Source organism: Misgurnus anguillicaudatus, chromosome 12 (genome assembly GCF_027580225.2).
Source record: "Misgurnus anguillicaudatus chromosome 12, ASM2758022v2, whole genome shotgun sequence".
In the NCBI taxonomy this organism is placed as follows: domain Eukaryota; kingdom Metazoa; phylum Chordata; class Actinopteri; order Cypriniformes; family Cobitidae; genus Misgurnus; species Misgurnus anguillicaudatus.
In genome coordinates, this window is record NC_073348.2 from 29,732,491 (window position 1) to 29,752,289 (window position 19,799).

Sequence of the window (19,799 nt, forward strand, 5' to 3'; positions counted from 1 at the left end):
TTGACAATGGAGTCAGAAAGATAACAAAATTGTGTTGTTTGCTTTGGTTATTCTGTTCTGTTTGCTTGTTGTTTGGGTGGAGCATTAAACACAGTTATATGGTGAGAAACACTTGCCACTTTGATGTATTATTCAGCATGGAGAGAGGAAAGCACATACATGCGCACACACACAGCAGCATTCGCACAAATTTGGAAGAAGAGCTTCGGGTGACATACCCGCTCCGAAACACCATTAACACACTCTACAACACTTATGTTCTTCTCTAGGGGACTGCTAAGTAGGTAACATTGCATGAAAGTGCATATTTTTGCTCTAAAAGATTGTTTGTTTTAGAGCCGTTTGTAGTAAATGAGTTTTTTTTCTTACACTAAGCACTTTTGGCCCTCAGAGTACTCCTTAAAAAGCACATTTGTTATAGCTACATTTTAATTTAACATCCGAGAAATTTTTAAATTGTTAGATTTTTAAGATTTATTAGACTGTTTTGTTTTGGTGGATTTATGGCTCTTAGGTTAAAAAATACATTCTATAGACCCCTTCACAGTTCACGTCACAGGCGGTTCCCACTGCGCATGTCGGGGTCAGAAAAGTCATTACAGCAGATTGAGTTGCGTATTATTCGGTATCGTCAAAAATTCCTATTTGCTTCGTGGGCTTTGAAAATCGCACCTAGTCTGCCGTTAAGTTTTTCGGGATTCATGAAGAATCTCAAAAACAAAAAATACAACATCTGTGGCTGCAAGCAATTAAACGTGCAGACTGGGACAATGCAAAGATCAAAGAGGCTTGTGTTTGTAGTGCTCACTTCATTTCAGGCACGTCATCATTTTTCAGCCCTGTTAGATTACACTAGAAAGCCTAAATGGTATGAACAGTTTGACCCCATTGTGCGCGCACACCTGAAAGTCATTCAATGTTTACAAACCTTGAAGGGGTTTATACAAATTATATGGTCAATTTTAAAGGGAGCGTATCATGAAAATCTGATTTTTCATGTTTAAGTGCTCTAATAGGGTCACCAGTGCTTCTCTCAAACTATAAAATGTGAAAAGATCAACCCACTAACTTAAGTTTGGTAACATTCTCTGCAAGCATGTGAAAAAATAGGTCATTGAAATTCCCCTTGTGATGTCAGAAGGGGATAATACCACCCCTTAATCTGCACTATCCAACCAAGGCACTGCCATTTAGTGCAGAGGTCAGCTCATTTGCTTTTTAAAGGACACACCCAAAAACGGCAAATTTTTGCTCGCACCTACAAAGTTTCAATGTTAACATGCTATAATAAATTATCTATATGGTATTTTGAGCTCAAAACTTCACATACACACTCTGGGGACACCAAAATTTATTTTACTTCTTTAAAAATCTTGTGAAATGTCCCCTTTAAAGGTCCATTGTTGGTTTTTTAGCAGCATTTAGTGGTGAGATTGCAAATTGCAACCAACAGCTCAGTCCAAAGATCACCCCTCAATTTCGAAACGCAAAGAGAAACTGTGGCTCATAATAAAACATACAGTTCATTATGTAAGGTCTTTATACACTGATAATATATTTATGTATATTATATTGCATTTCTGTAAAGAGATCCTCTTGCATGTAGGTAAGAAACACCCACATATAGTCTCAGTAGAGTTTGGATTTTGTATTCTATTGATGGAATGAGGTGAGAAAAATTAAAGGAAGAATTTGTTGTCACATGGTCTATAGGGATCCATCTAACAGTATGATATGTCCTTTCACAAACTCCCACAGGGCTTGGCTTCAGTATTGCCGGTGGTGTGGGCAACCAGCACATCCCTGGAGATAACAGCATCTATGTGACTAAAATCATCGATGGGGGTGCAGCGCAGAAGGATTGCAGATTACAGGTTGGAGACAGGCTGCTCATGGTAAGTCACATTGATCTACAGGTAGGCTGTATAAAACCTGAATATTAGGCTCTGGAATTGGGCTAGGAATGTTAAAATACTGTTGAGTCAACTAAAAACTCATACAGCACATTGATTTACCTGAAGAAATGTAAACTCTGCCATTATAATGTAACTATCTTACATTCCCGAAGTTTCTTTCTAGTATCAGTGTCAAACTCCATTGCTTTTGATCCATGGGGCTTGTTAAACTCTTTTAATTTCATTAGCAAGATGTGTGTAATCCACTTGGCAGGACACATTTGGCAGCGCTGCTTCCCCATTGACCACTAGAGCGTAAATGTTTACGTAATCCCAGATCTCCCACTTATTATCTCTCTCTCTCTCTTTCATTCGCCAAGGTGAATAATTACACTCTAGAAGAGGTGACCCATGAAGAAGCGGTGGCCATACTGAAGAACACATCAGATGTGGTGTACCTGAAAGTTGGGAAACCCACTAGTGTCTACCTGTCAGACCCCTATGGACCACCCGATATCACACACTGTGAGTTACTCTTGCTATATTTATTCTCCATTATGTAATGCATATTTAGTTAATTCAATTTAAGTTTATATCTATACACCCTGTCTGTGAAATCCAAGCTAAAGTGATATAATCTGAGTTTATTAGCATCAAATACTGATCTTTGACATGACCTCACTCATTCAATATTAAAGGGACACTCCACTTTTTTGAAAATATGCTAATTTTCCAGCTCCCCTAGAGTTAAACATTTGATTCTTACTGTTTTGGAATCCATTCAGCTGATCTGCGGGTCTGGTGGTACCACTTTTAGCATAGCTTAGCATAATCCATTGAATCTGATTAGACCATTAGCATCATGCTCAAAAATAACCAAAGAGTTTCAATATTTTTCCTATTTAAAACTTGACTCTTCTGTAGTTACATCATGTGCTAAGACCGACAGAAAATTAAAAGTTGCCATTTTCTAGGCCGATATGGCTAGGAACTATCCTCTCATTTCTGCGTAATAATCAAGGAGTTTACTGCCGTAACATGGCTGCAGGAAGCGCAATGATATTACGCACTGCCCGAAAATAGTCCTCTGCTATTGAAAGTTACCAAGGGCACTATTTTCAGGGGCTGCCTAATATCATTGCCATGTTACAGCAGCAAAGTCCTTGATTATTATGCCAGAATGAGAGTATAGTTCCTAGCCATATCGGCCTAGAAAATCACAACTTTTAATTTTCCGTCTGTCTTAGTACACAATGTTACTACAGAAGAGTCAAGTTTTAAATAGGAAAAATATCAAAACTTTGTTTATTTTTTAGCGCGAAGCTAATGGTCTAATCAGATTCAATGGATTATGCTAAGCTATGCTAAAAGTGGTACCGCCAGACCCGCAGATCAGCTGAATGGATTCCAAAACTGTTAAATCAAATGTTTAAATCTACTGTAAGGGCTCAGTCACACCAAAAGCGCTTTAACCGCTTGCAAACGCAAGGCGCGACGCACTGCCTTTTTTAAAAAAGAGCAGTGCAGCGCGGCTTTTCATATTGCTAAGCAACCACCGAGTCAGCTGTCTTGTCAATCAAATATTGAAGCGTGAGCGCTCTTTTGCTGTTAACTGTCATATTAGCAGAAACTTTAAAAAGAGGACGCTTGCTCTGACCTTGTTTGAGGGTGAGAGATGCACAAACACGCAGGAGAGAGTGAGCGAGTGGAGTCCGGTTCTTCAAAGCAACTGTAAACTTCCCTCAACACAACGTAAGGCCCGCCTCTCCCCTCATTCGATTGGACAATGGAAGACGCGAATGACGTCAGGCGCCTCTCCGCTCTCAGCGCTCCTTCAAAAACGCGTGCGCGGCAGGCGGCAGAAAACCGCAAGGCGCTCGGCGCGCATAAACAGCGCGCAAACGCGCCCTGCCCATAGAATATCATTCAAAAAAGGCGCCTGCAACTGCCATAAGCGCTTTTGGTGTGACTGAGCCCTAAGGGAGCTGGAAAATAAGCATATTTTTGAAAAAAGTGGAGTGTCCCTTTAGACCTCTAGGTTATATTTTCACAAATTATTCTTTACATTATTAAGGATGATTTTATGTAGAAAACATGACTTTTCTGTACCTGGGTTTTCAAAGGCAGGGTCACAATTTTGTATTGTATCAAAGCAGCTGTACAGTCACTGAAAAAAGAGAGGTACAGGCAAATATAAAAAGTTGTATATGAAATAAATGGGATGTATAGGATGGTAGTGTGAATGAGTTATTGGATATGTTGATTGTTGAAAGCATTTGTGGCACGTTAAGATTAGCGATGTTGTAGTATTGGCTAATATTTCTCTCTCTCTCTCCCTTCAGCATTCTCACCCGCAATGGAAAATCATATCTCTTCCCCCGGTAATAACGGCACTCTGGAATATAAGTCCAGTCTTCCGCCCATCTCCCCCGGCCGATATTCCCCCCTGCCCAAGCATTTGCTGGGGGAAGAGGACATAAACAGGTTGGATGGTTTTTCCTTCCTACGGTAATTTCCTCCCTCTTTCCAGATGCCACTGCCCACAGGTAGACTGTGTGTAGCCCCCTCTCCCCTCCGTGTGTCCTGTGGAAAATCCGAAAGACAATCGAAGAACATCATCGTGCCTGGTGATGGGATTGTTTTGGGATTTGTTTCCCCTGCCTGATTCCCCCGTCTTGTTTTTTACATGGTCTTGTTAAAATGTTTGTTATGAATGTCTTGTATTCGTTCTTTAGTGTATTTATACAATCTGAGTGGACGTGCTGAGGCAAGCACTATTGGTATAAACCCGTGCGACTGTAATCGGTGATGATGTCAGTGTGCAGGCGGTGTGAAGTTGTTTGTGCATTAGGGCTGTATTTTGAGAGTGAGCATATGTTTAGGACCGCAGGGCTGGGGATGTGTTTGGTTCACTGCAACACACCCTAAGAGTGATGTGAATACTAAGCATCTTTCCTGGAGCTTTCTGGAAAAAGATTTATTGTTAAAACTAAAGCGCACAGTCAGAACCGAATCAAAGGAGTTCTGGGACTTCTAAAAAGTAAGACAATTCAGAATTGGACTACATTTTTAGATCTTGAGCACACTGAAATATTCAATGTTGTTAACCTGTTTGAGTTTCTTTTTGCTGGCTTGTTTATGTAACCTGCGGTTGTAATGAGGCTGTAAGCATCAGTATGAGAGTTTATTTAAGTAGTATAGGGCTGTTATGTGTCGGCATTAGGTTTCACTGGCCTTATTGGCCTTTAGCCATAGCACATGCTTACCAGCATTACAATAAGCCTCCACAAGAGAAGTGTTGTTGCAAACGTAGAGTCTTCATTTTATTTAGAACACAGAAGGCTCAACCGTAATGATTAAAGGATGTTTACTTGCTATAAATAAATAAGTGAACAAAAAGAAAACAGACAAGAAATTCACATAGATATATTAAAGTCTGTGTAATACGTAAAAAAAAGTTTATGTTATGAACAACCCATTCAAATTTGAATTAAACACCAAGTTAATTAAATGAGTTACCAAAATCTGGGAAAAATAAGCAGCATTCTCCGCTTGTCTGTTGCCTGTGTTGAAACCCCTGGCACTCACGGGAAAGCTGCTGTTGTCATGACACCGTCCCTGCATCCGAAATCACATACTGTGACAGTACGTACTGAATTAGATGAAGTACCTACTCATTGACTGTTTAAACATGTATATGGAAAGTATGAATGAATTGGGACATAGTACATCCGCCATGTTGATACATCACGTGACATACGTCTTCATAGCAAGAAGTTCGTTTTTAACTGGAATGACGTTAAAGGAACAGTATGTAGGATTGTGGCTAAAACTGGTACTGCAATCACAAAACTGGTGGCCAATACACAAAATGACAACATAAACATCAGTTGAGGGCTGCAACTCCCACTTTTTAAATGACAATATCCTGGCCAGACCACTTTTGTCAGTGATTTAAGTATTTGAAATGAAAATGATTTCTTAATGTCTAGTGACATATCAGGGCCATTTTATGATTAATTGATATAAATTTCTTACATACTGTTCCTTTAAACAACCACAATTTAATTTCCCAGGGGCTCACAGGATAGTAAAGTTTCCATTGAACGAACAATTCATGACCTTGCCAGAAGTAGTAGGTCATCTGGGTACTTTTGCCTACTGTTTTTCGAATACTGTGAATTTGGACATATACTCACCTTGCCTACAGCTTCTCACCAACTATATAGAATTAAAGTAGGCAGTTTTTGACGCAAAATGTCTCTTTAAACTTTATATACCGCTACAACCTGAATGGATTAAAAGGATTCCCCTAAGAAACCACTACTACAACGTCATATAACATCTTACGTCCTACGTCAAAGAAGATGCAATGTTTATTACAATCTTTAAAGATGCCGCTTTCATCTGTAGTCATAAGTTTAGTTACAGCCTAAAAAGTGTCCCTGGAAGCCCAAAAGCAGCACACCGCACACCCCTAAGTTAGCGATTCAGATGCTCTCTCTCTTTGTCTATTCACGTTAGAGGTCTTCACGGGTCCACTTAGATCGGAAAACCCGAGGTCCAACCCGATCAGGTTCGGGTCTAAAAGTTTCACGTGTGCCTCGGGTCGGGTATAATATTAGCGGCTTTTGGTCTCAGGTAATTTAAAATGAATGTGTTTTTGCCGAAGGGACCCGAACTCTCTTGCGTGTGTGCGTCAATGTCCTTTTCATACCTCTCCTCTGTTTGCCAAGAGTGCTTGCGACATTGTGTGGCTGGCAATAGGTAAATTTTCCTTGAGACAGACACGTCAGTCAATTTTAATGTATATTTTTGTGGTTATGGGTTTCGTCTTCAGATAACAATAGTAAAACAAATGGAGCAGCTCGACAAATTGATTGCGAGCCCAGCGGGGTTTTTTTCTGTCTGACTCCTGCATGCGGGGCTGCGGACTGCTCACATGTCAGGGCCGATTATATTCGTGTCCAGTCGGGTTAAAAAAAATGCCACTGGTTCGGGTCAGACTCAGGTCTAATTTTCTCAGGGTCTTTCTTTAAAAAAATATTTATGCATGTTAGGTTCGGGTATTCAGTGATTCGGGCATTTCGGGTCAGGTACATTTCTTTGGACCCGAGAAGACCTCTAATTCACATCCGGTTTCCCGCCCCCTGGTGGCTGGCTATAGTACAAGTCATAAACCCCGCCCTCTCCATGCAAACGAATGGGACTCGGCTCAAAATAAATAGTAATAGAAAGTTACACTTCAAATAAAATTTTCTGAAATGTGGTTTTGGTCTAGCCTGGTCCAACCAGACTCTCGTACATATATTTCATTTGTACAGAGAGTCTTGCCACGCTCCATTGCAAAGCATTACTTCTGTTAAGGAGGGTCCTCTGTTGAAGTTTAAAATTATTGGATCTGCCCAGAGTCACTCAGGATCTGCCATAACCAATGGCTAACGTTTGGTCGTGAGGTATATCATGCACCGAAACCGGCCGGAAACAACAAGTAAGAATAATCAGACAAACAAAACTTAGCAAACCTGGTTCTTGCTCCTGCTTTAACTTCTGTATATTCGGCAGTTTTGCAACAACGGAATAGATTTTCTCACGTCTTTCTCCGCTGCCATTACTCAAACTGACGCACGACCTCAACGTCATCGTTCTTAGCCACCCCCATTTGTTGCTGATTGGTCCTGCAGATTTTTGCAGGAGAAAACGAAACTTTACAGAGCAGTCCCAGACGTAGTACTGAAGCGAAATGAAAATTAAGCGGAAGCACATAGGAGGGCGGAGCTAGGCTAGTTTTGGTCTATAAGGTAGTCGTTATCATGCTGATATATGTTCAATTGTTCATTTTTGTGATAAGTTTCATTTTAGCTAGTAATTTGATGCTATAGGAAGGAGGTGTGTCGTTATGATTGACATTTGTGATTGACAACTTTTAGCGGACTCTCGAAGCTTTGAGGGAAGATTGAAGATATAACTATTAATTTTCGATTTCTGCGAGCGTTTGGACAGAAGTTTGATAACGTGGCTCCACCTCCGATATGTTAGCAAACTTTAGTGCTTTTTATTACATGACCGTAAATATGAACACAAGAATGTAACATAAAACAAATGATTATATGTCATTACAAACTTTATTAATGTGAAGTATACTCGCATGAGCAGCCATGTTGGACATTTTTTTACCCATTCGTTTGAAGTGAGGTCCTGAAAAATTCTAGTTTGAAAGGCTATTTGGCTCTTCCCCTACCCCTCCAACTAAAATAAAATTGGGACATCCCTAGCCCTTCACGTGAATACGCTAAACGGAGGGGTAGGGAAAGTGTAGGGTAAGGGTAGACATGGAATTGGGAATGTGTATTACATTCAAAGTGGTCATCATATATTCACATCATACGTAGCTCACAGTTAGGCTAAACATTTATGGTCCATAACAAACACATGATACTGTGGTTGTAACAGCAAACCATTTTTATATTTTTTTCTACTGTATGTCTGGTTAATACCATTATATTGTTGTTTTATAAATTGAGTTTAAATTAAATTCAATCTACTTCACTGAAACATGCATTTGCATTACCCAATCTAGGAAAAACCGACCCACGAAAATCAATGTATAATTCGCACACTGTACTGTATAGAGATAGATGTTAGCTTCTACCAGCTGGCCTGAAACTCTCCTACAGTGGTGTGGGCTTTTTTAGGAAACAGCTTTGTTAAAAGTCACTGTGAAACACAGTTTAAGGCATCCTGCTGTGAAAAACGTTTACAGAGTCGATCACGATGCTAAACTCGCCAACAAACATCCATGCTAAACAAAGAGCGTGACCTTTTGCTGAGGTGAGACAGATGGATTAAACGCCCTCCTCTCTGCTCTGCTAAGAGGTTTATGTGGTCCTGCGTGTCAGAAATCATAAGCCCATCTGGAGCTTCAGCCCCTTCATCTCCGTTTTACACAGTTCGACTCTGGAGAACCGAGCACTCTGAGAATTCAAGGGTCTTGCTGAAGATTATAATATGGAATGGCAAAATGTTGCGACCCAAATATTTTCAAGTTCATAGGCTCAGGAATTGATTGCAAATATGGAGCGAGGCGTTTCATGTGGATTTGCATAATAAACGGGAACGTGCGTTGCAAAGTAGTTGCATAATGCATTAGGTGTGAGGGTAGACAGAAGTCTAAAGAGGGAAGTGCGTGTTTGGGTATGTCAACGCATCATTATTGTTTAGGGTAAACTGTAGAGAGTGCTCTATTGTTAGGTAGATGTAGAGAAAAAGTTTTAGGGTAAGAGCTCGATTTGATTTTTTTTTTTTAATGGCAGTGATGTAGTATCTTGAAATTACTGCTACTACAGTAAAAATTTAGTTATGTTGCTATTTTTAGTTATTTATTCGTAGACACTTGTAATGTTAAACTAAATCATGGCTATTTTTGCTGCTAGAAATCTTACTTAATTACCTTATCTGTGGACCTCAGGGAAATGAAGAAATGTAATGAGAGTCTGTAACACTATATACTTGTTCCCAATTCTGTCTCTGTGGTTTGCTGTCGATGTTAGGAGCCACAGGCTGCGTGCCAAGGCTGAAGATAAAGGGTCTGTCAGTATTTAGCTTACTGTGACCCTGTATGAAGGGCAAAAGACGAGAATGAAAGTTTAAAGAAATTTGCCACGTAAGGTTCGAAAGTGAGAAAAGACTAAGCATTAAAAGGATGCCATAGATAGATGATGACTTGAATAAAGGAAGGTTAAATTAAATAGTGATTGTCAGTTCATTCAGGACGAGTTACAAGCCTAAGCAATGGACAGTGAGCTTGGAGAGCGAGTCTAAATGTGTCCCACTTTTGTGTCAGATGCAAACCTGTGTTTATTGCATCGCATACATACAGTATGCCACCAATTAGCAGCCATCTTACTATGACCGAGAGCCTATACTAGAGTCATGTTTTAGTTATTATCGCAATGTTTTTGACACATTGAGCCTTGGTGCTCATGCAGAAGCTTCAATTTAAGTTTTGACATCTGTCAAATGTGATCATGTAAAGTTTACATGCATCAGTGCTTTTATGATTGGGAGTCGGATTTTAATACACATTGGGCTGTAATATAAATACAGACATACAAAATGAATAAGGGCCTTGGTGTTATTACAGTGTATATTGGGCGGGATACCTGAACACGTTATACTATACATGTCTGACTGGCTTTACTGTATATTAAAATTTTTGGGTGGTTGCTTGTATGTAAAATCTGTGTGAAAACCAGTTACCGTATGTTTATGTTTATGAAAGGGGGCTTGTTGTTTAGGGTTTTGTCCTGTATTCTGTTTGTTAGTGTGTTTTGTTTTTGCATGCTACACACAAGAAACTTCTGAACACAGCTATATTAAATACACATCTAAGCATATTTATACCTAAATATGAATTGTCTTGTTTTGTCTTTATGCTAACCTATTGTGTGTTTTTGATCAGAAATCCCTCATTAGATGAGATGGAAGGTCACAGGTTTGATTCCCAGCACTTCCAATTAAGGTGAGCTGTTGCATTTGGAGTATTCAGTTGTAAACAAAACCCTTCGAATGCCTTTTCACTTTTGTTTTTAAGGCTCAATGCAGTGTTTTCTATATGTTATTGATCGAGAGAGTGAATGATGCTGATAATGAAATACAAATTTAGATGTCCCTGCATGGCGATCTCTTTACAATGATATGTCTTTATTAACACATAGCATGAATAATTTAAAGGAACTTGAAAATTTGAGGTCTAATTGAAGATTGAACATTAAATGGTTAAATTTTAAACAGAACTCAGATACTAATGATAAACGCTGATGTACTTTCATGTGTTAACAACCATTTCTCTAACCTGCTTTTACTGCAACATTTTACTCTCTCTTTCTCCCTATCTCTTTTTTGTTTTGTTTTTCTAATAGTGGTTAACTGATTTGTATGCAACAAGGTACGAGAGGTTGTGGTGTATCGTGAGATAAGTCACAGCTGATGGGCAATGTTAGGCAGGATGCAAAGCCTGCAACCTCTTTAGCTTTGTCTTGTTCATGATACGCAAGCCTTAAGTATCGTATTGCTTTTATAAAATGGTTACCACACAAAACAAATATTAAAGCAAAAAATAGGTATCAACATAAAGTAAAATCACTAAAAGCCTTCCTTCTGCCCGAAAAATAGTCCCTGACTGACTGTGAACAGCAGCAGAATGTGTCACATACAGGACATTTACGTTGCTAAGGGTGGTTGCTAAGGGTGCTGTGCAGTGATACACTGAATCATTAGCTGTGTCCCAATTTTAAGGCTGCAAACTCTGAAGGCTGCATTCTAATGCTGTGTACACACCAAACACAAGCATCGCGTTCCTTGCTCTAAATTACTTGTGGGATTTAACTTTGTGTCATGCAAATTTTTCAATTGAACTGAATATTTTCAGCTTGAGGACGCGTTTGAGCATGTTTTTTTGGGGCAATCACGCCACCCAATTCGCGTCGCCCAATTCGCCTCACCCACATTGCCCCGCGCAAGTTTGCGTAATTTACATTGCCCAGCACGAGTTTGCATCATTCACATTGCCCCGCGCAAGTTTGCATTATTTACATTGCCCAGCGTGAGTTCGCTTCATTCACATTGGCCCGCGCGAGTTCGCTTCATTCACATTGGCCCGCGCAAGTTTGCGTCATTCACATTGCCCCACGCAATTTTGCGTCATTTACATTGCCCAGCACGAGTTTGCTTCATTCACATTGCCCAGCGTGAGTTCGCTTCATTCACATTGGCCCGCGCGAGTTTGCGTCATTCACATTGCCCCACGCAAGTTTGCGTCATTTACACTGCCCAGCACGAGTTTGCTTCATTCACATTGCCCAGCGCGAGTTTGCGTCATTCACATTGCCCCTGGCGAGTTCATGTTATTTACATTGCCCGACACAAGTTCGCTTCATTCACATTGCCCAGCGCGAGTTTGCGTCATTCACATTGCCCCGCGCGAGTTTGCTTCATTCACATTGGTCAGCGCGAGTTCGCTTCATTCACATTGCCCCGCGCAATTTCGCCTCATTCACATTGCCCCGCGCAAGTTCGCCTCATTCACATTGCCCCGCGCGAGTTCGCCTCATTCACATTGCCCCGCGCGAGTTCGCGTCACTCACATTGCCCAGCGCGAGTTCGCGTCACTCACATTGCCCAGCGCGAGTTCGCGTCACTCACATTGCCCAGCGCGAGTTCGCGTCACTCACATTGCCCCGCGCGAGTTCGCGTCACTCACATTGCCCCGCGCGAGTTCGCGTCACTCACATTGCCCCGCGCGAGTTCGCGTCACTCACATTGCCCCGCGCGAGTTCGCGTCACTCACATTGCCCCGCGCGAGTTCGCGTCACTCACATTGCCCCGCGCGAGTTCGCGTCACTCACATTGCCCCGCGCGAGTTCGCGTCACTCACATTGCCCCGCGCGAGTTCGCGTCACTCACATTGCCCCGCGCGAGTTCGCGTCACTCACATTGCCCCGCGCGAGTTCGCGTCACTCACATTGCCCCGCGCGAGTTCGCGTCACTCACATTGCCCCGCGCGAGTTCGCGTCACTCACATTGCCCCGCGCGAGTTCGCGTCACTCACATTGCCCCGCGCGAGTTCGCGTCACTCACATTGCCCCGCGCGAGTTCGCGTCACTCACATTGCCCCGCGCGAGTTCGCGTCACTCACATTGCCCCGCGCGAGTTCGCGTCACTCACATTGCCCCGCGCGAGTTCGCGTCACTCACATTGCCCCGCGCGAGTTCGCGTCACTCACATTGCCCCGCGCGAGTTCGCGTCACTCACATTGCCCCGCGCGAGTTCGCGTCACTCACATTGCCCCGCGCGAGTTCGCGTCACTCACATTGCCCCGCGCGAGCAGCACAAGTCCTCGCCTTCAAAAGATGCAGCCTTTTTTTGAAGGATCCAGCATTCGAATTAGGACACTTTGATGCCATATCTGTACTGTATATTATCATAAATAAACCACAGCTATTGACCAATCACAATCAAGGACTGAAACTTACCATTTTATAATAGTTCATTAAATGTCAGATTTAATCAACTATTTAATACAGATCTAATAAGCGAGGAGGCTTATGGGTGATATAATTATAATATTCAGTGGGGTCCAAAAGTCTGAGAGCACATTGAAAAAGTAAATTAAAAGAATATTCAAAATATATATATATATTTTAATTTGTCATTGATCTTTGTTTTTAAATCAGAATAATAATGCAAAATAAAACAATTTTTCTAGACTTTTGAATCACACTGTTTTACTGTATGGCTGAATTTAAACCACAATGTTTATCCAAATAGTACAGGTATTTTTTAAAAACCTTCTTCATTAGGTAACCTGTTGCTAAATGCTAATTTGAAACTGACACTTGGAGATATTTCCACTTATGTTAAAAAAATCTCAAAATATCACACGATGACCTGGTCAATATGTCGGTCTATCACAACTCTTATCAGTCTACTACTTCTCAGCACACTAACACCTGCTGCTTTACTTTCTGCCTCTCTTTCTCTCTCACACCAGGCCGCCAGAGCCAGTTTACAGCACTGTGAACAAATTGAGTGACCGAGCCCCCTCTCCCCGTCTCTACTCCCCCGTGGAGTTTGATAAAAGCCCCATGCACTCACTCCCTCACTTCCCTCACTATCACGTAGGCCTGCTCCCTGACTCCGAGATCACCAGGTACTAAGCACAACGCTCTGCATGCGACACGAATGAGGCATGCAAATGCATCTATTTGTGACCAATCATGCCCTAATTTTACTCATCTGCACGCCCCCCTCATTACAAATATCTTGCATGCTCCGCCCTGCATGGTACGTCATACTTCTGTGTCCTCACAAAGTAGGGTAATATTGGACTACCAATATTGGTAATCAACATGAAATAAAAAATTAGCTTCAGTTTAAGTAATATTGCATATGTATATGTATATTCGTATCATTAACTGTCTCTATTATGACTTTATGTTTGAAGCAATTCGTTCCATTAATTTTGTTTTTAGATCCTTCCAATTCGAACATTATTCCTGTCTGTAATGCCACCTTTAGATCCAATTAACTCGTAGTGGATAAAATCCCCGCCCTAAATTTTTGGTTTCTGTTGCGTAAACTGATTCATGTTGAAGTTATATAGCCTTGACTCATGGACCTTAAGTACTGTCAATACATTTGCTGCAGCTCTCCTTCATTTTTATTCCTCATGCTTTAGCCAACAATGATGCAAAGTGCACTTAGAGGACACAAGCATGCTGTAGTTACCATGGCAGTTATCCATGACTACCCTAACTGCATCAAATCTCTGCATCTGTCTGCTTCCTTCCTTCCCATCAATTTATTTATATTTTCATTAAGCTGTATTGTTTATTGCCAGTTTCCTCTGGAAGGTCAGAACTTGCTTGTGCCTGCCATATGCAGTTTGTTTGTGTGACCTTAGTGCATCATAAATCCGAATTGAATTGATCTATTTTATTTCCTGCCTAGAAAAATTTTATTAGCAATAATATGTCTCATCTTACAGGTTAAATGACCGGGATCTAAATATAATAGTTAATGTATGGGTGTAAACAGGGGATTTGGTCGCAGAGGAAATGTTCTTTGGGAACTCTTTTTGTCTCCGGTGTTGTTTCTTAGTTATTTGAATCTTGCAGATAACATCCTTGGAGTGGGCATGCTTTGTTTACTGGTTTGTTTTGATTTTTGTTTCTGAGTTCATTACACTATGAATTATAAAGCGCTGTCTAATTGGCTTCTCTGGGATTTGAATTGATTTGCATTTCAGAATGTGGCATCGCGGTAGGGCTGCTTACACCTAATACATTGCTTGAAATTAAATTAAATTGTGACTTGCCTTCCTGCGAAAAAGTATGCATTACTTTCCATGAGAAGTAGCCTAACTAAGTAACACAATTAGTTACTTTTTTGGGAGTAACTTAATATAGTAATGCACTTTTTAAAGTAACTTTCCCCAACACTGGTGGCGACCAATCACAAAGAGCTGTGTTGTCATCAGAACTGCGCAACGCCGCATGAAGTCGAACACACTTATTGTGCCCTATTTTTAGTAATTGGAGGACGTAATCTTGTTATATTCTATATCTTTGCTAGCACATGACAGCTGATGGGGAAGTATTGGGAGAATCTTGAATGAATCTCTTTTTGGGATTTGTTTTGCTGGCTGAGCATTACTTTTAATGCGATTGTGTACCGTATTTTTTTATTGCATGGCTCTTCATTTCTGGAACATTTTCCTCAAAACTGAAAATTATGATATTATCAAAAATTACATTTTTATAGGTGTTTTAAAAAAGTATATAAGGGGCAGTCCACACGAAGACGCATATCACTGTATACGTATAAATTTGTTATCATATTGCCGTTTCGTCCACACGGATCCGGCGTTTTGAGAGAGTGAAACTATTTTTTGAAACCGGGTCCTAAAGTGAATAAATCTGAAATCAACACCATTGCGGTTTCGTGTGTACAGCCAATCCGTATATTTTTTGAAGCGAAAACGTCATCACATCACGTGTCGGAAGCATCACACGTAACAGCAACAACAATAACGGCGGACTACGTTATTGTGTTCGTGCTACAGAAGCTACTAAAGCTACTAGCTTTATTACAGCAAAATCTATTGCTCCTATGCAATTGTGGTAAGCAACAAGCGATAATGGACAACACCATACGTTGGTTATGCGCATGCTCAAAGTCTTCTTCTTCGTGTATAGTGTATATCTGTGGCAGAATTACAGCGCCACATACTGGTCCGGCATATATACTACACCGCTTTCAGTCGGTTTCAGTGGTTTCGTGTTTACGGATTATTTTTTTTTAACAAGGGAAAAAAATGATCGGATAGGGAATGCACCGGCTTCGTGTGGACAAAGCCTAAGACAAGTGATGAATAATAATAATAAAAGAAAAAATATGTGGAATGTATTGCCTTCAAAATGTAGTTTCGGGCACATTTGATATAGGCCTACACAAAAGCTTATGCTCTCCATTAAATCTCAGTGCTGTCTAGGAGAAACAATTGAGTTTGCATTTTTTCTTCCCTGTGGGCACTTGGCAATGGTGCACAAACATTCATGCGATCTTAACTGGCAGCATCAAACATGATTCTCTGAGTGAAGCCAGAGGCAGCATGTTTACAGATTTTTGGAGGACCTCAGAGATCCTGTCATTTCTGAATCATCAGTCAGAAGGGAGTATCCCATCATCACTTAATAAACAGATGAAGCTGCCTGGCAAATCACTCTTGCTTTCCGGGCACTTCAGTGGCCCTATGCCATGTAACGGAGATCCCAAATCTGCCAACTCTGATCTTCAGTGACAGCAGCAGTTACTGATGTGATGTGATAGTTTGCTTTGTATCATGATTAATCATCTTGTTTGAGGCCAAAGCAGTGGGTGCATACTAATTCCATTTTTCCATGTGGACAATTTCGCAGTGATATGGACCATAAATCACAATTCCCACAAGATTTTGGTATCTCTAATTTGTATGAATTGTGTTCCGGTTAGAGCAGGATAAACTAGTTTAATTTCATTCCCTGACATATTTATGAAATAAATAATATGAATGCTACGTGCATACTTTAATACAAAAACCAAAATCGCAGCCATTTCTAACATTGAAAGGGCTGTTTACATTACTGCGAATGTATTCATGGGTTTGTTATGTATTCCCTAGGTGTCCTTTGCAGTGCATTGTGGGACGCTTGCTCCAGTGAGCCGGCAAATCATGAAACCCTCTCTCAGTGTCTCTCTCTCCCAATGAAATCTTGCAATACAGACTTATCTCACAATGAATTGTGATACAATTTCTGTCACAACTATCGCTTTCTCATAATGCACCCAGCATTTGCCAGTTTGCCTCAGGAGGCTTTTTTTTCATTTTGAAACTTTAATGTTTGCGATTGTGTCATCCTTAACATTTCCTAAAAGCAGCTGACCTGCCCTTTCAGAGAGAAAATGAGGCGGAGAGCAGTCGATTTCTTCTGCTGACTGTATTGGAGCTCACTGCTGTGATTTTGCCTGTGAAAAGTTCAGAAGTGGCTGTTGTCTGGAGTCTCTATTGAGCTACAGAAATCAAAAAGGCCATTCTTTGCTCTTGCTGAGAAAGAGCACTCTTGAGGACGGTACCAAATTATCAATACACAACATTTTAGTTTGGCGGCTAAATTGCTCAGGGTGAATCTGATGAACATCTATTGAATGTGTTAAGGGGCATCTGATATGTTTGAGGGTACTTATTGACTGACGACACTGAGATTGGCACCATGGAGTGACAAAGACTGAGAGATGTCCGACAAAGATTATAAGATATTCATGATATTTCTTTAGAGGTCGTAACTGTTGGACACCATGATTTGTGTCACCTGTAGGAAACAGAAAGTAGATAGATGGATGGATGGATTTGCATGGAGGCAGATGGTAGGTAGGTAGGAAGAGACAGGTAGGCATGTAGGTAGAGTGAAGTATGTAAGTTGGTTGGTAGGTGGAGATAGGTAGGTGGGTGGGAGGATGTAGGCAGGTAGACAGCTGACAAACAGACAGACAGACAGATAGATAGATTTGCAGGGAGGCAGATGGTAGGTAGGTAGGAAGAGATAGGTAGGCAGGAAAGCAGGCATATGGTAGGTAGATGGGTAGGAAGAGACAGGTAGGCATGTAGGTAGAGATAGGTAGGTTGGGAGGGATGATGGCAGGTAGTTAGGTAGGTAGACAGACAGACAGGTAGGTAGACAGACAGACAGACGGACAGAGATAAAGAGATAGATAGATAGATAGATAGATAGATAGATAGATAGATAGATAGATAGATAGATAGATAGATAGATAGATAGATAGATAGATAGATAGATAGATAGATAGATAGATAAGCAGGTAGGAAGAGATATGTAGGCATCTAGGTAGAGACTAGGTAGGTGGTTAGGGATGTAGGTGGTTAGACAAACAGATAGATAGGCAGGAAGGCAGGCAGATGGTAGGTAGGTAGGTAGGTAGGAAGAGACAAGTAGACATGTAGGTAGAGACAGGTAGGTGGGTTGGTAGGTAGAGAAAGGTAGGCATGTAGGTAGGTAGGTAGAGATTGGTAGGTGGGAGGGATGTAGGCAGGTAGGTAGGTAGGCAGACAGACAGACAGGTAGAGAGACAGACAGACGGACAGTTAGGTGGGTAGACAGACAGACAGATATATAGGTGGGTAGACAGACAGATAGATAGATAGATAGATAGATAGATAGATAGATAGATAGATAGATAGATAGATAGATAGATAGATAGATAGATAGATAGATAGATAGATAGATAGATAGATAGATAGATAGATAGATAGATAGATAGATAGATAGATAGATAGATAGATAGATAGATAGGCAGGAGGACAGGCAGATGGTAGGTAGATAGGAAGAGACAAGTAGGTAGAGTCAAGTATGTAGGTTGGTAGGTAGAGATAGATAAGTGGTTGGGATGTAGACAGACAGGCAGGCAGGCAGACAGACAGACAGACAGACAGACAGACAGACAGACAGACAGACAGACAGATAGATAGATAAGTAGGTAGGAAGAGATATGTAGGCATCTAGGTAGAGACTAGGTAGGTGGTTAGGGATGTAGGTGGTTAGACAAACAGATAGATAGGCAGGAAGGCAGGCAGATGGTAGGTAGGTAGGAAGAGACAGGTAGACATGTAGGTAGAGACAGGTAGGTGGGTTGGTAGGTAGAGAAAGGTTGGCATGTAGGTAGGTAGGTAGAGATTGGTAGGTGGGAGGGATTGTAGGCAGGTAGGTAGGTAGACAGACAGACAGGTAGAGAGACAGACAGACGGACAGTTAGCTAGGTAGGTAGACAGACAGCCAGATAGATAGATAGACAGACAGACAGACAGACAGACAGACAGACAGACAGACAGACAGACAGACAGACAGACAGACAGACAGACAGACAGACAGATAGATAGATAGATAGATTTGCAGGGAGGCAGATGATAGGTAGGTAGATATAGGAAGATATAGGTAGGCATCTAGGTAGAGATTGGTAGGTGGGAGGGATGTAGGCAGGCAGGTAGGTAGACAGACAGACAGGTAGAGAGACAGACAGACGGACAGTTAGATAGGTAGGTAGACAGACAGCCAAATAGATAGATAGATAGATATTTTCATTAGATAGATAGATATTTAAATTAAATAGAGATAAGTAGGTGGGTAGGGATATAGGAAGGCAGATAGAAGGTGGATAGGTATAAGATAGATAGAAATATTTTTGCCTACCTTTACAAATATTCTTTTGGTCTTACGCCATGTGTTAAAAAATCTAATCTATTATGGGTTTCCTACTTTTACGTGTTTTGTAATATGAAATATGCTGCTGTTAGCTTTCCGCTGGTTCCTCCAGACTGAGGGTCATTACGCTGCCCCTCTGTGCTTCTTTGCATTTATTGAAGTTGAATTGAGAAGGCAGTAGTTGTTTTGCAATCTGACAAGACCGTAGTGTGGCAGCTAGCCTATTAGAAATGACAGCTTATTTATCACATGGCTGAGGCTGCCGACACATTTTCATATTCTAACGCTCTTACAGAGGAAGAATGGAGCGAAATAATAAACGATAGCAAGAGAAGAAGTGCCAGTGCGTATATAACGCCAGCCTCGCTCAGAGATCCTTTGAGAGGCTTTGTGAATTTGAAACAGCGTAATCTGTTTTTGGTTTCTCTTCCCATTAAGCAGTGAATTCAAAATGATAAACATGTCTGTTTGTGATCCGGGTATGATGGGTGCGGAGAGAAGCAGCTATCAGTGTTTTGCAGCTAGTTGAGAGAGAGAGAGAGAAGGAGTGAGAGAAAGATGAAGGGATAGAAACGTTTGAAAGACTGAT

At 41.1% G+C, this 19,799-nt stretch overlaps 1 protein-coding gene across 38 annotated transcripts in view; it reads left to right on the forward strand.

Annotated features, from left to right (window-relative positions):
• The window catches only part of dlg2 (discs, large homolog 2 (Drosophila)), a 277,202-nt gene that overhangs the window by 201,351 nt on the left and 56,052 nt on the right, over positions 1 to 19,799 (forward strand). For 30 of the 38 annotated variants that reach the window (XM_073874328.1, XM_073874330.1, XM_073874341.1 and 27 more), the window contains 5 exons: positions 1,759 to 1,895; positions 2,276 to 2,420; positions 4,238 to 4,403; positions 10,357 to 10,416; positions 13,447 to 13,605. In XM_073874328.1, coding sequence (XP_073730429.1) covers positions 1,759 to 1,895; positions 2,276 to 2,420; positions 4,238 to 4,403; positions 10,357 to 10,416; positions 13,447 to 13,605 — 667 coding nt within the window. The remainder of the gene's footprint in view (positions 1 to 1,758; positions 1,896 to 2,275; positions 2,421 to 4,237; positions 4,404 to 10,356; positions 10,417 to 13,446; positions 13,606 to 19,799) is intronic. The other 8 variants (XM_073874345.1, XM_073874346.1, XM_073874349.1 and 5 more) reach the window with 4 other exon arrangements.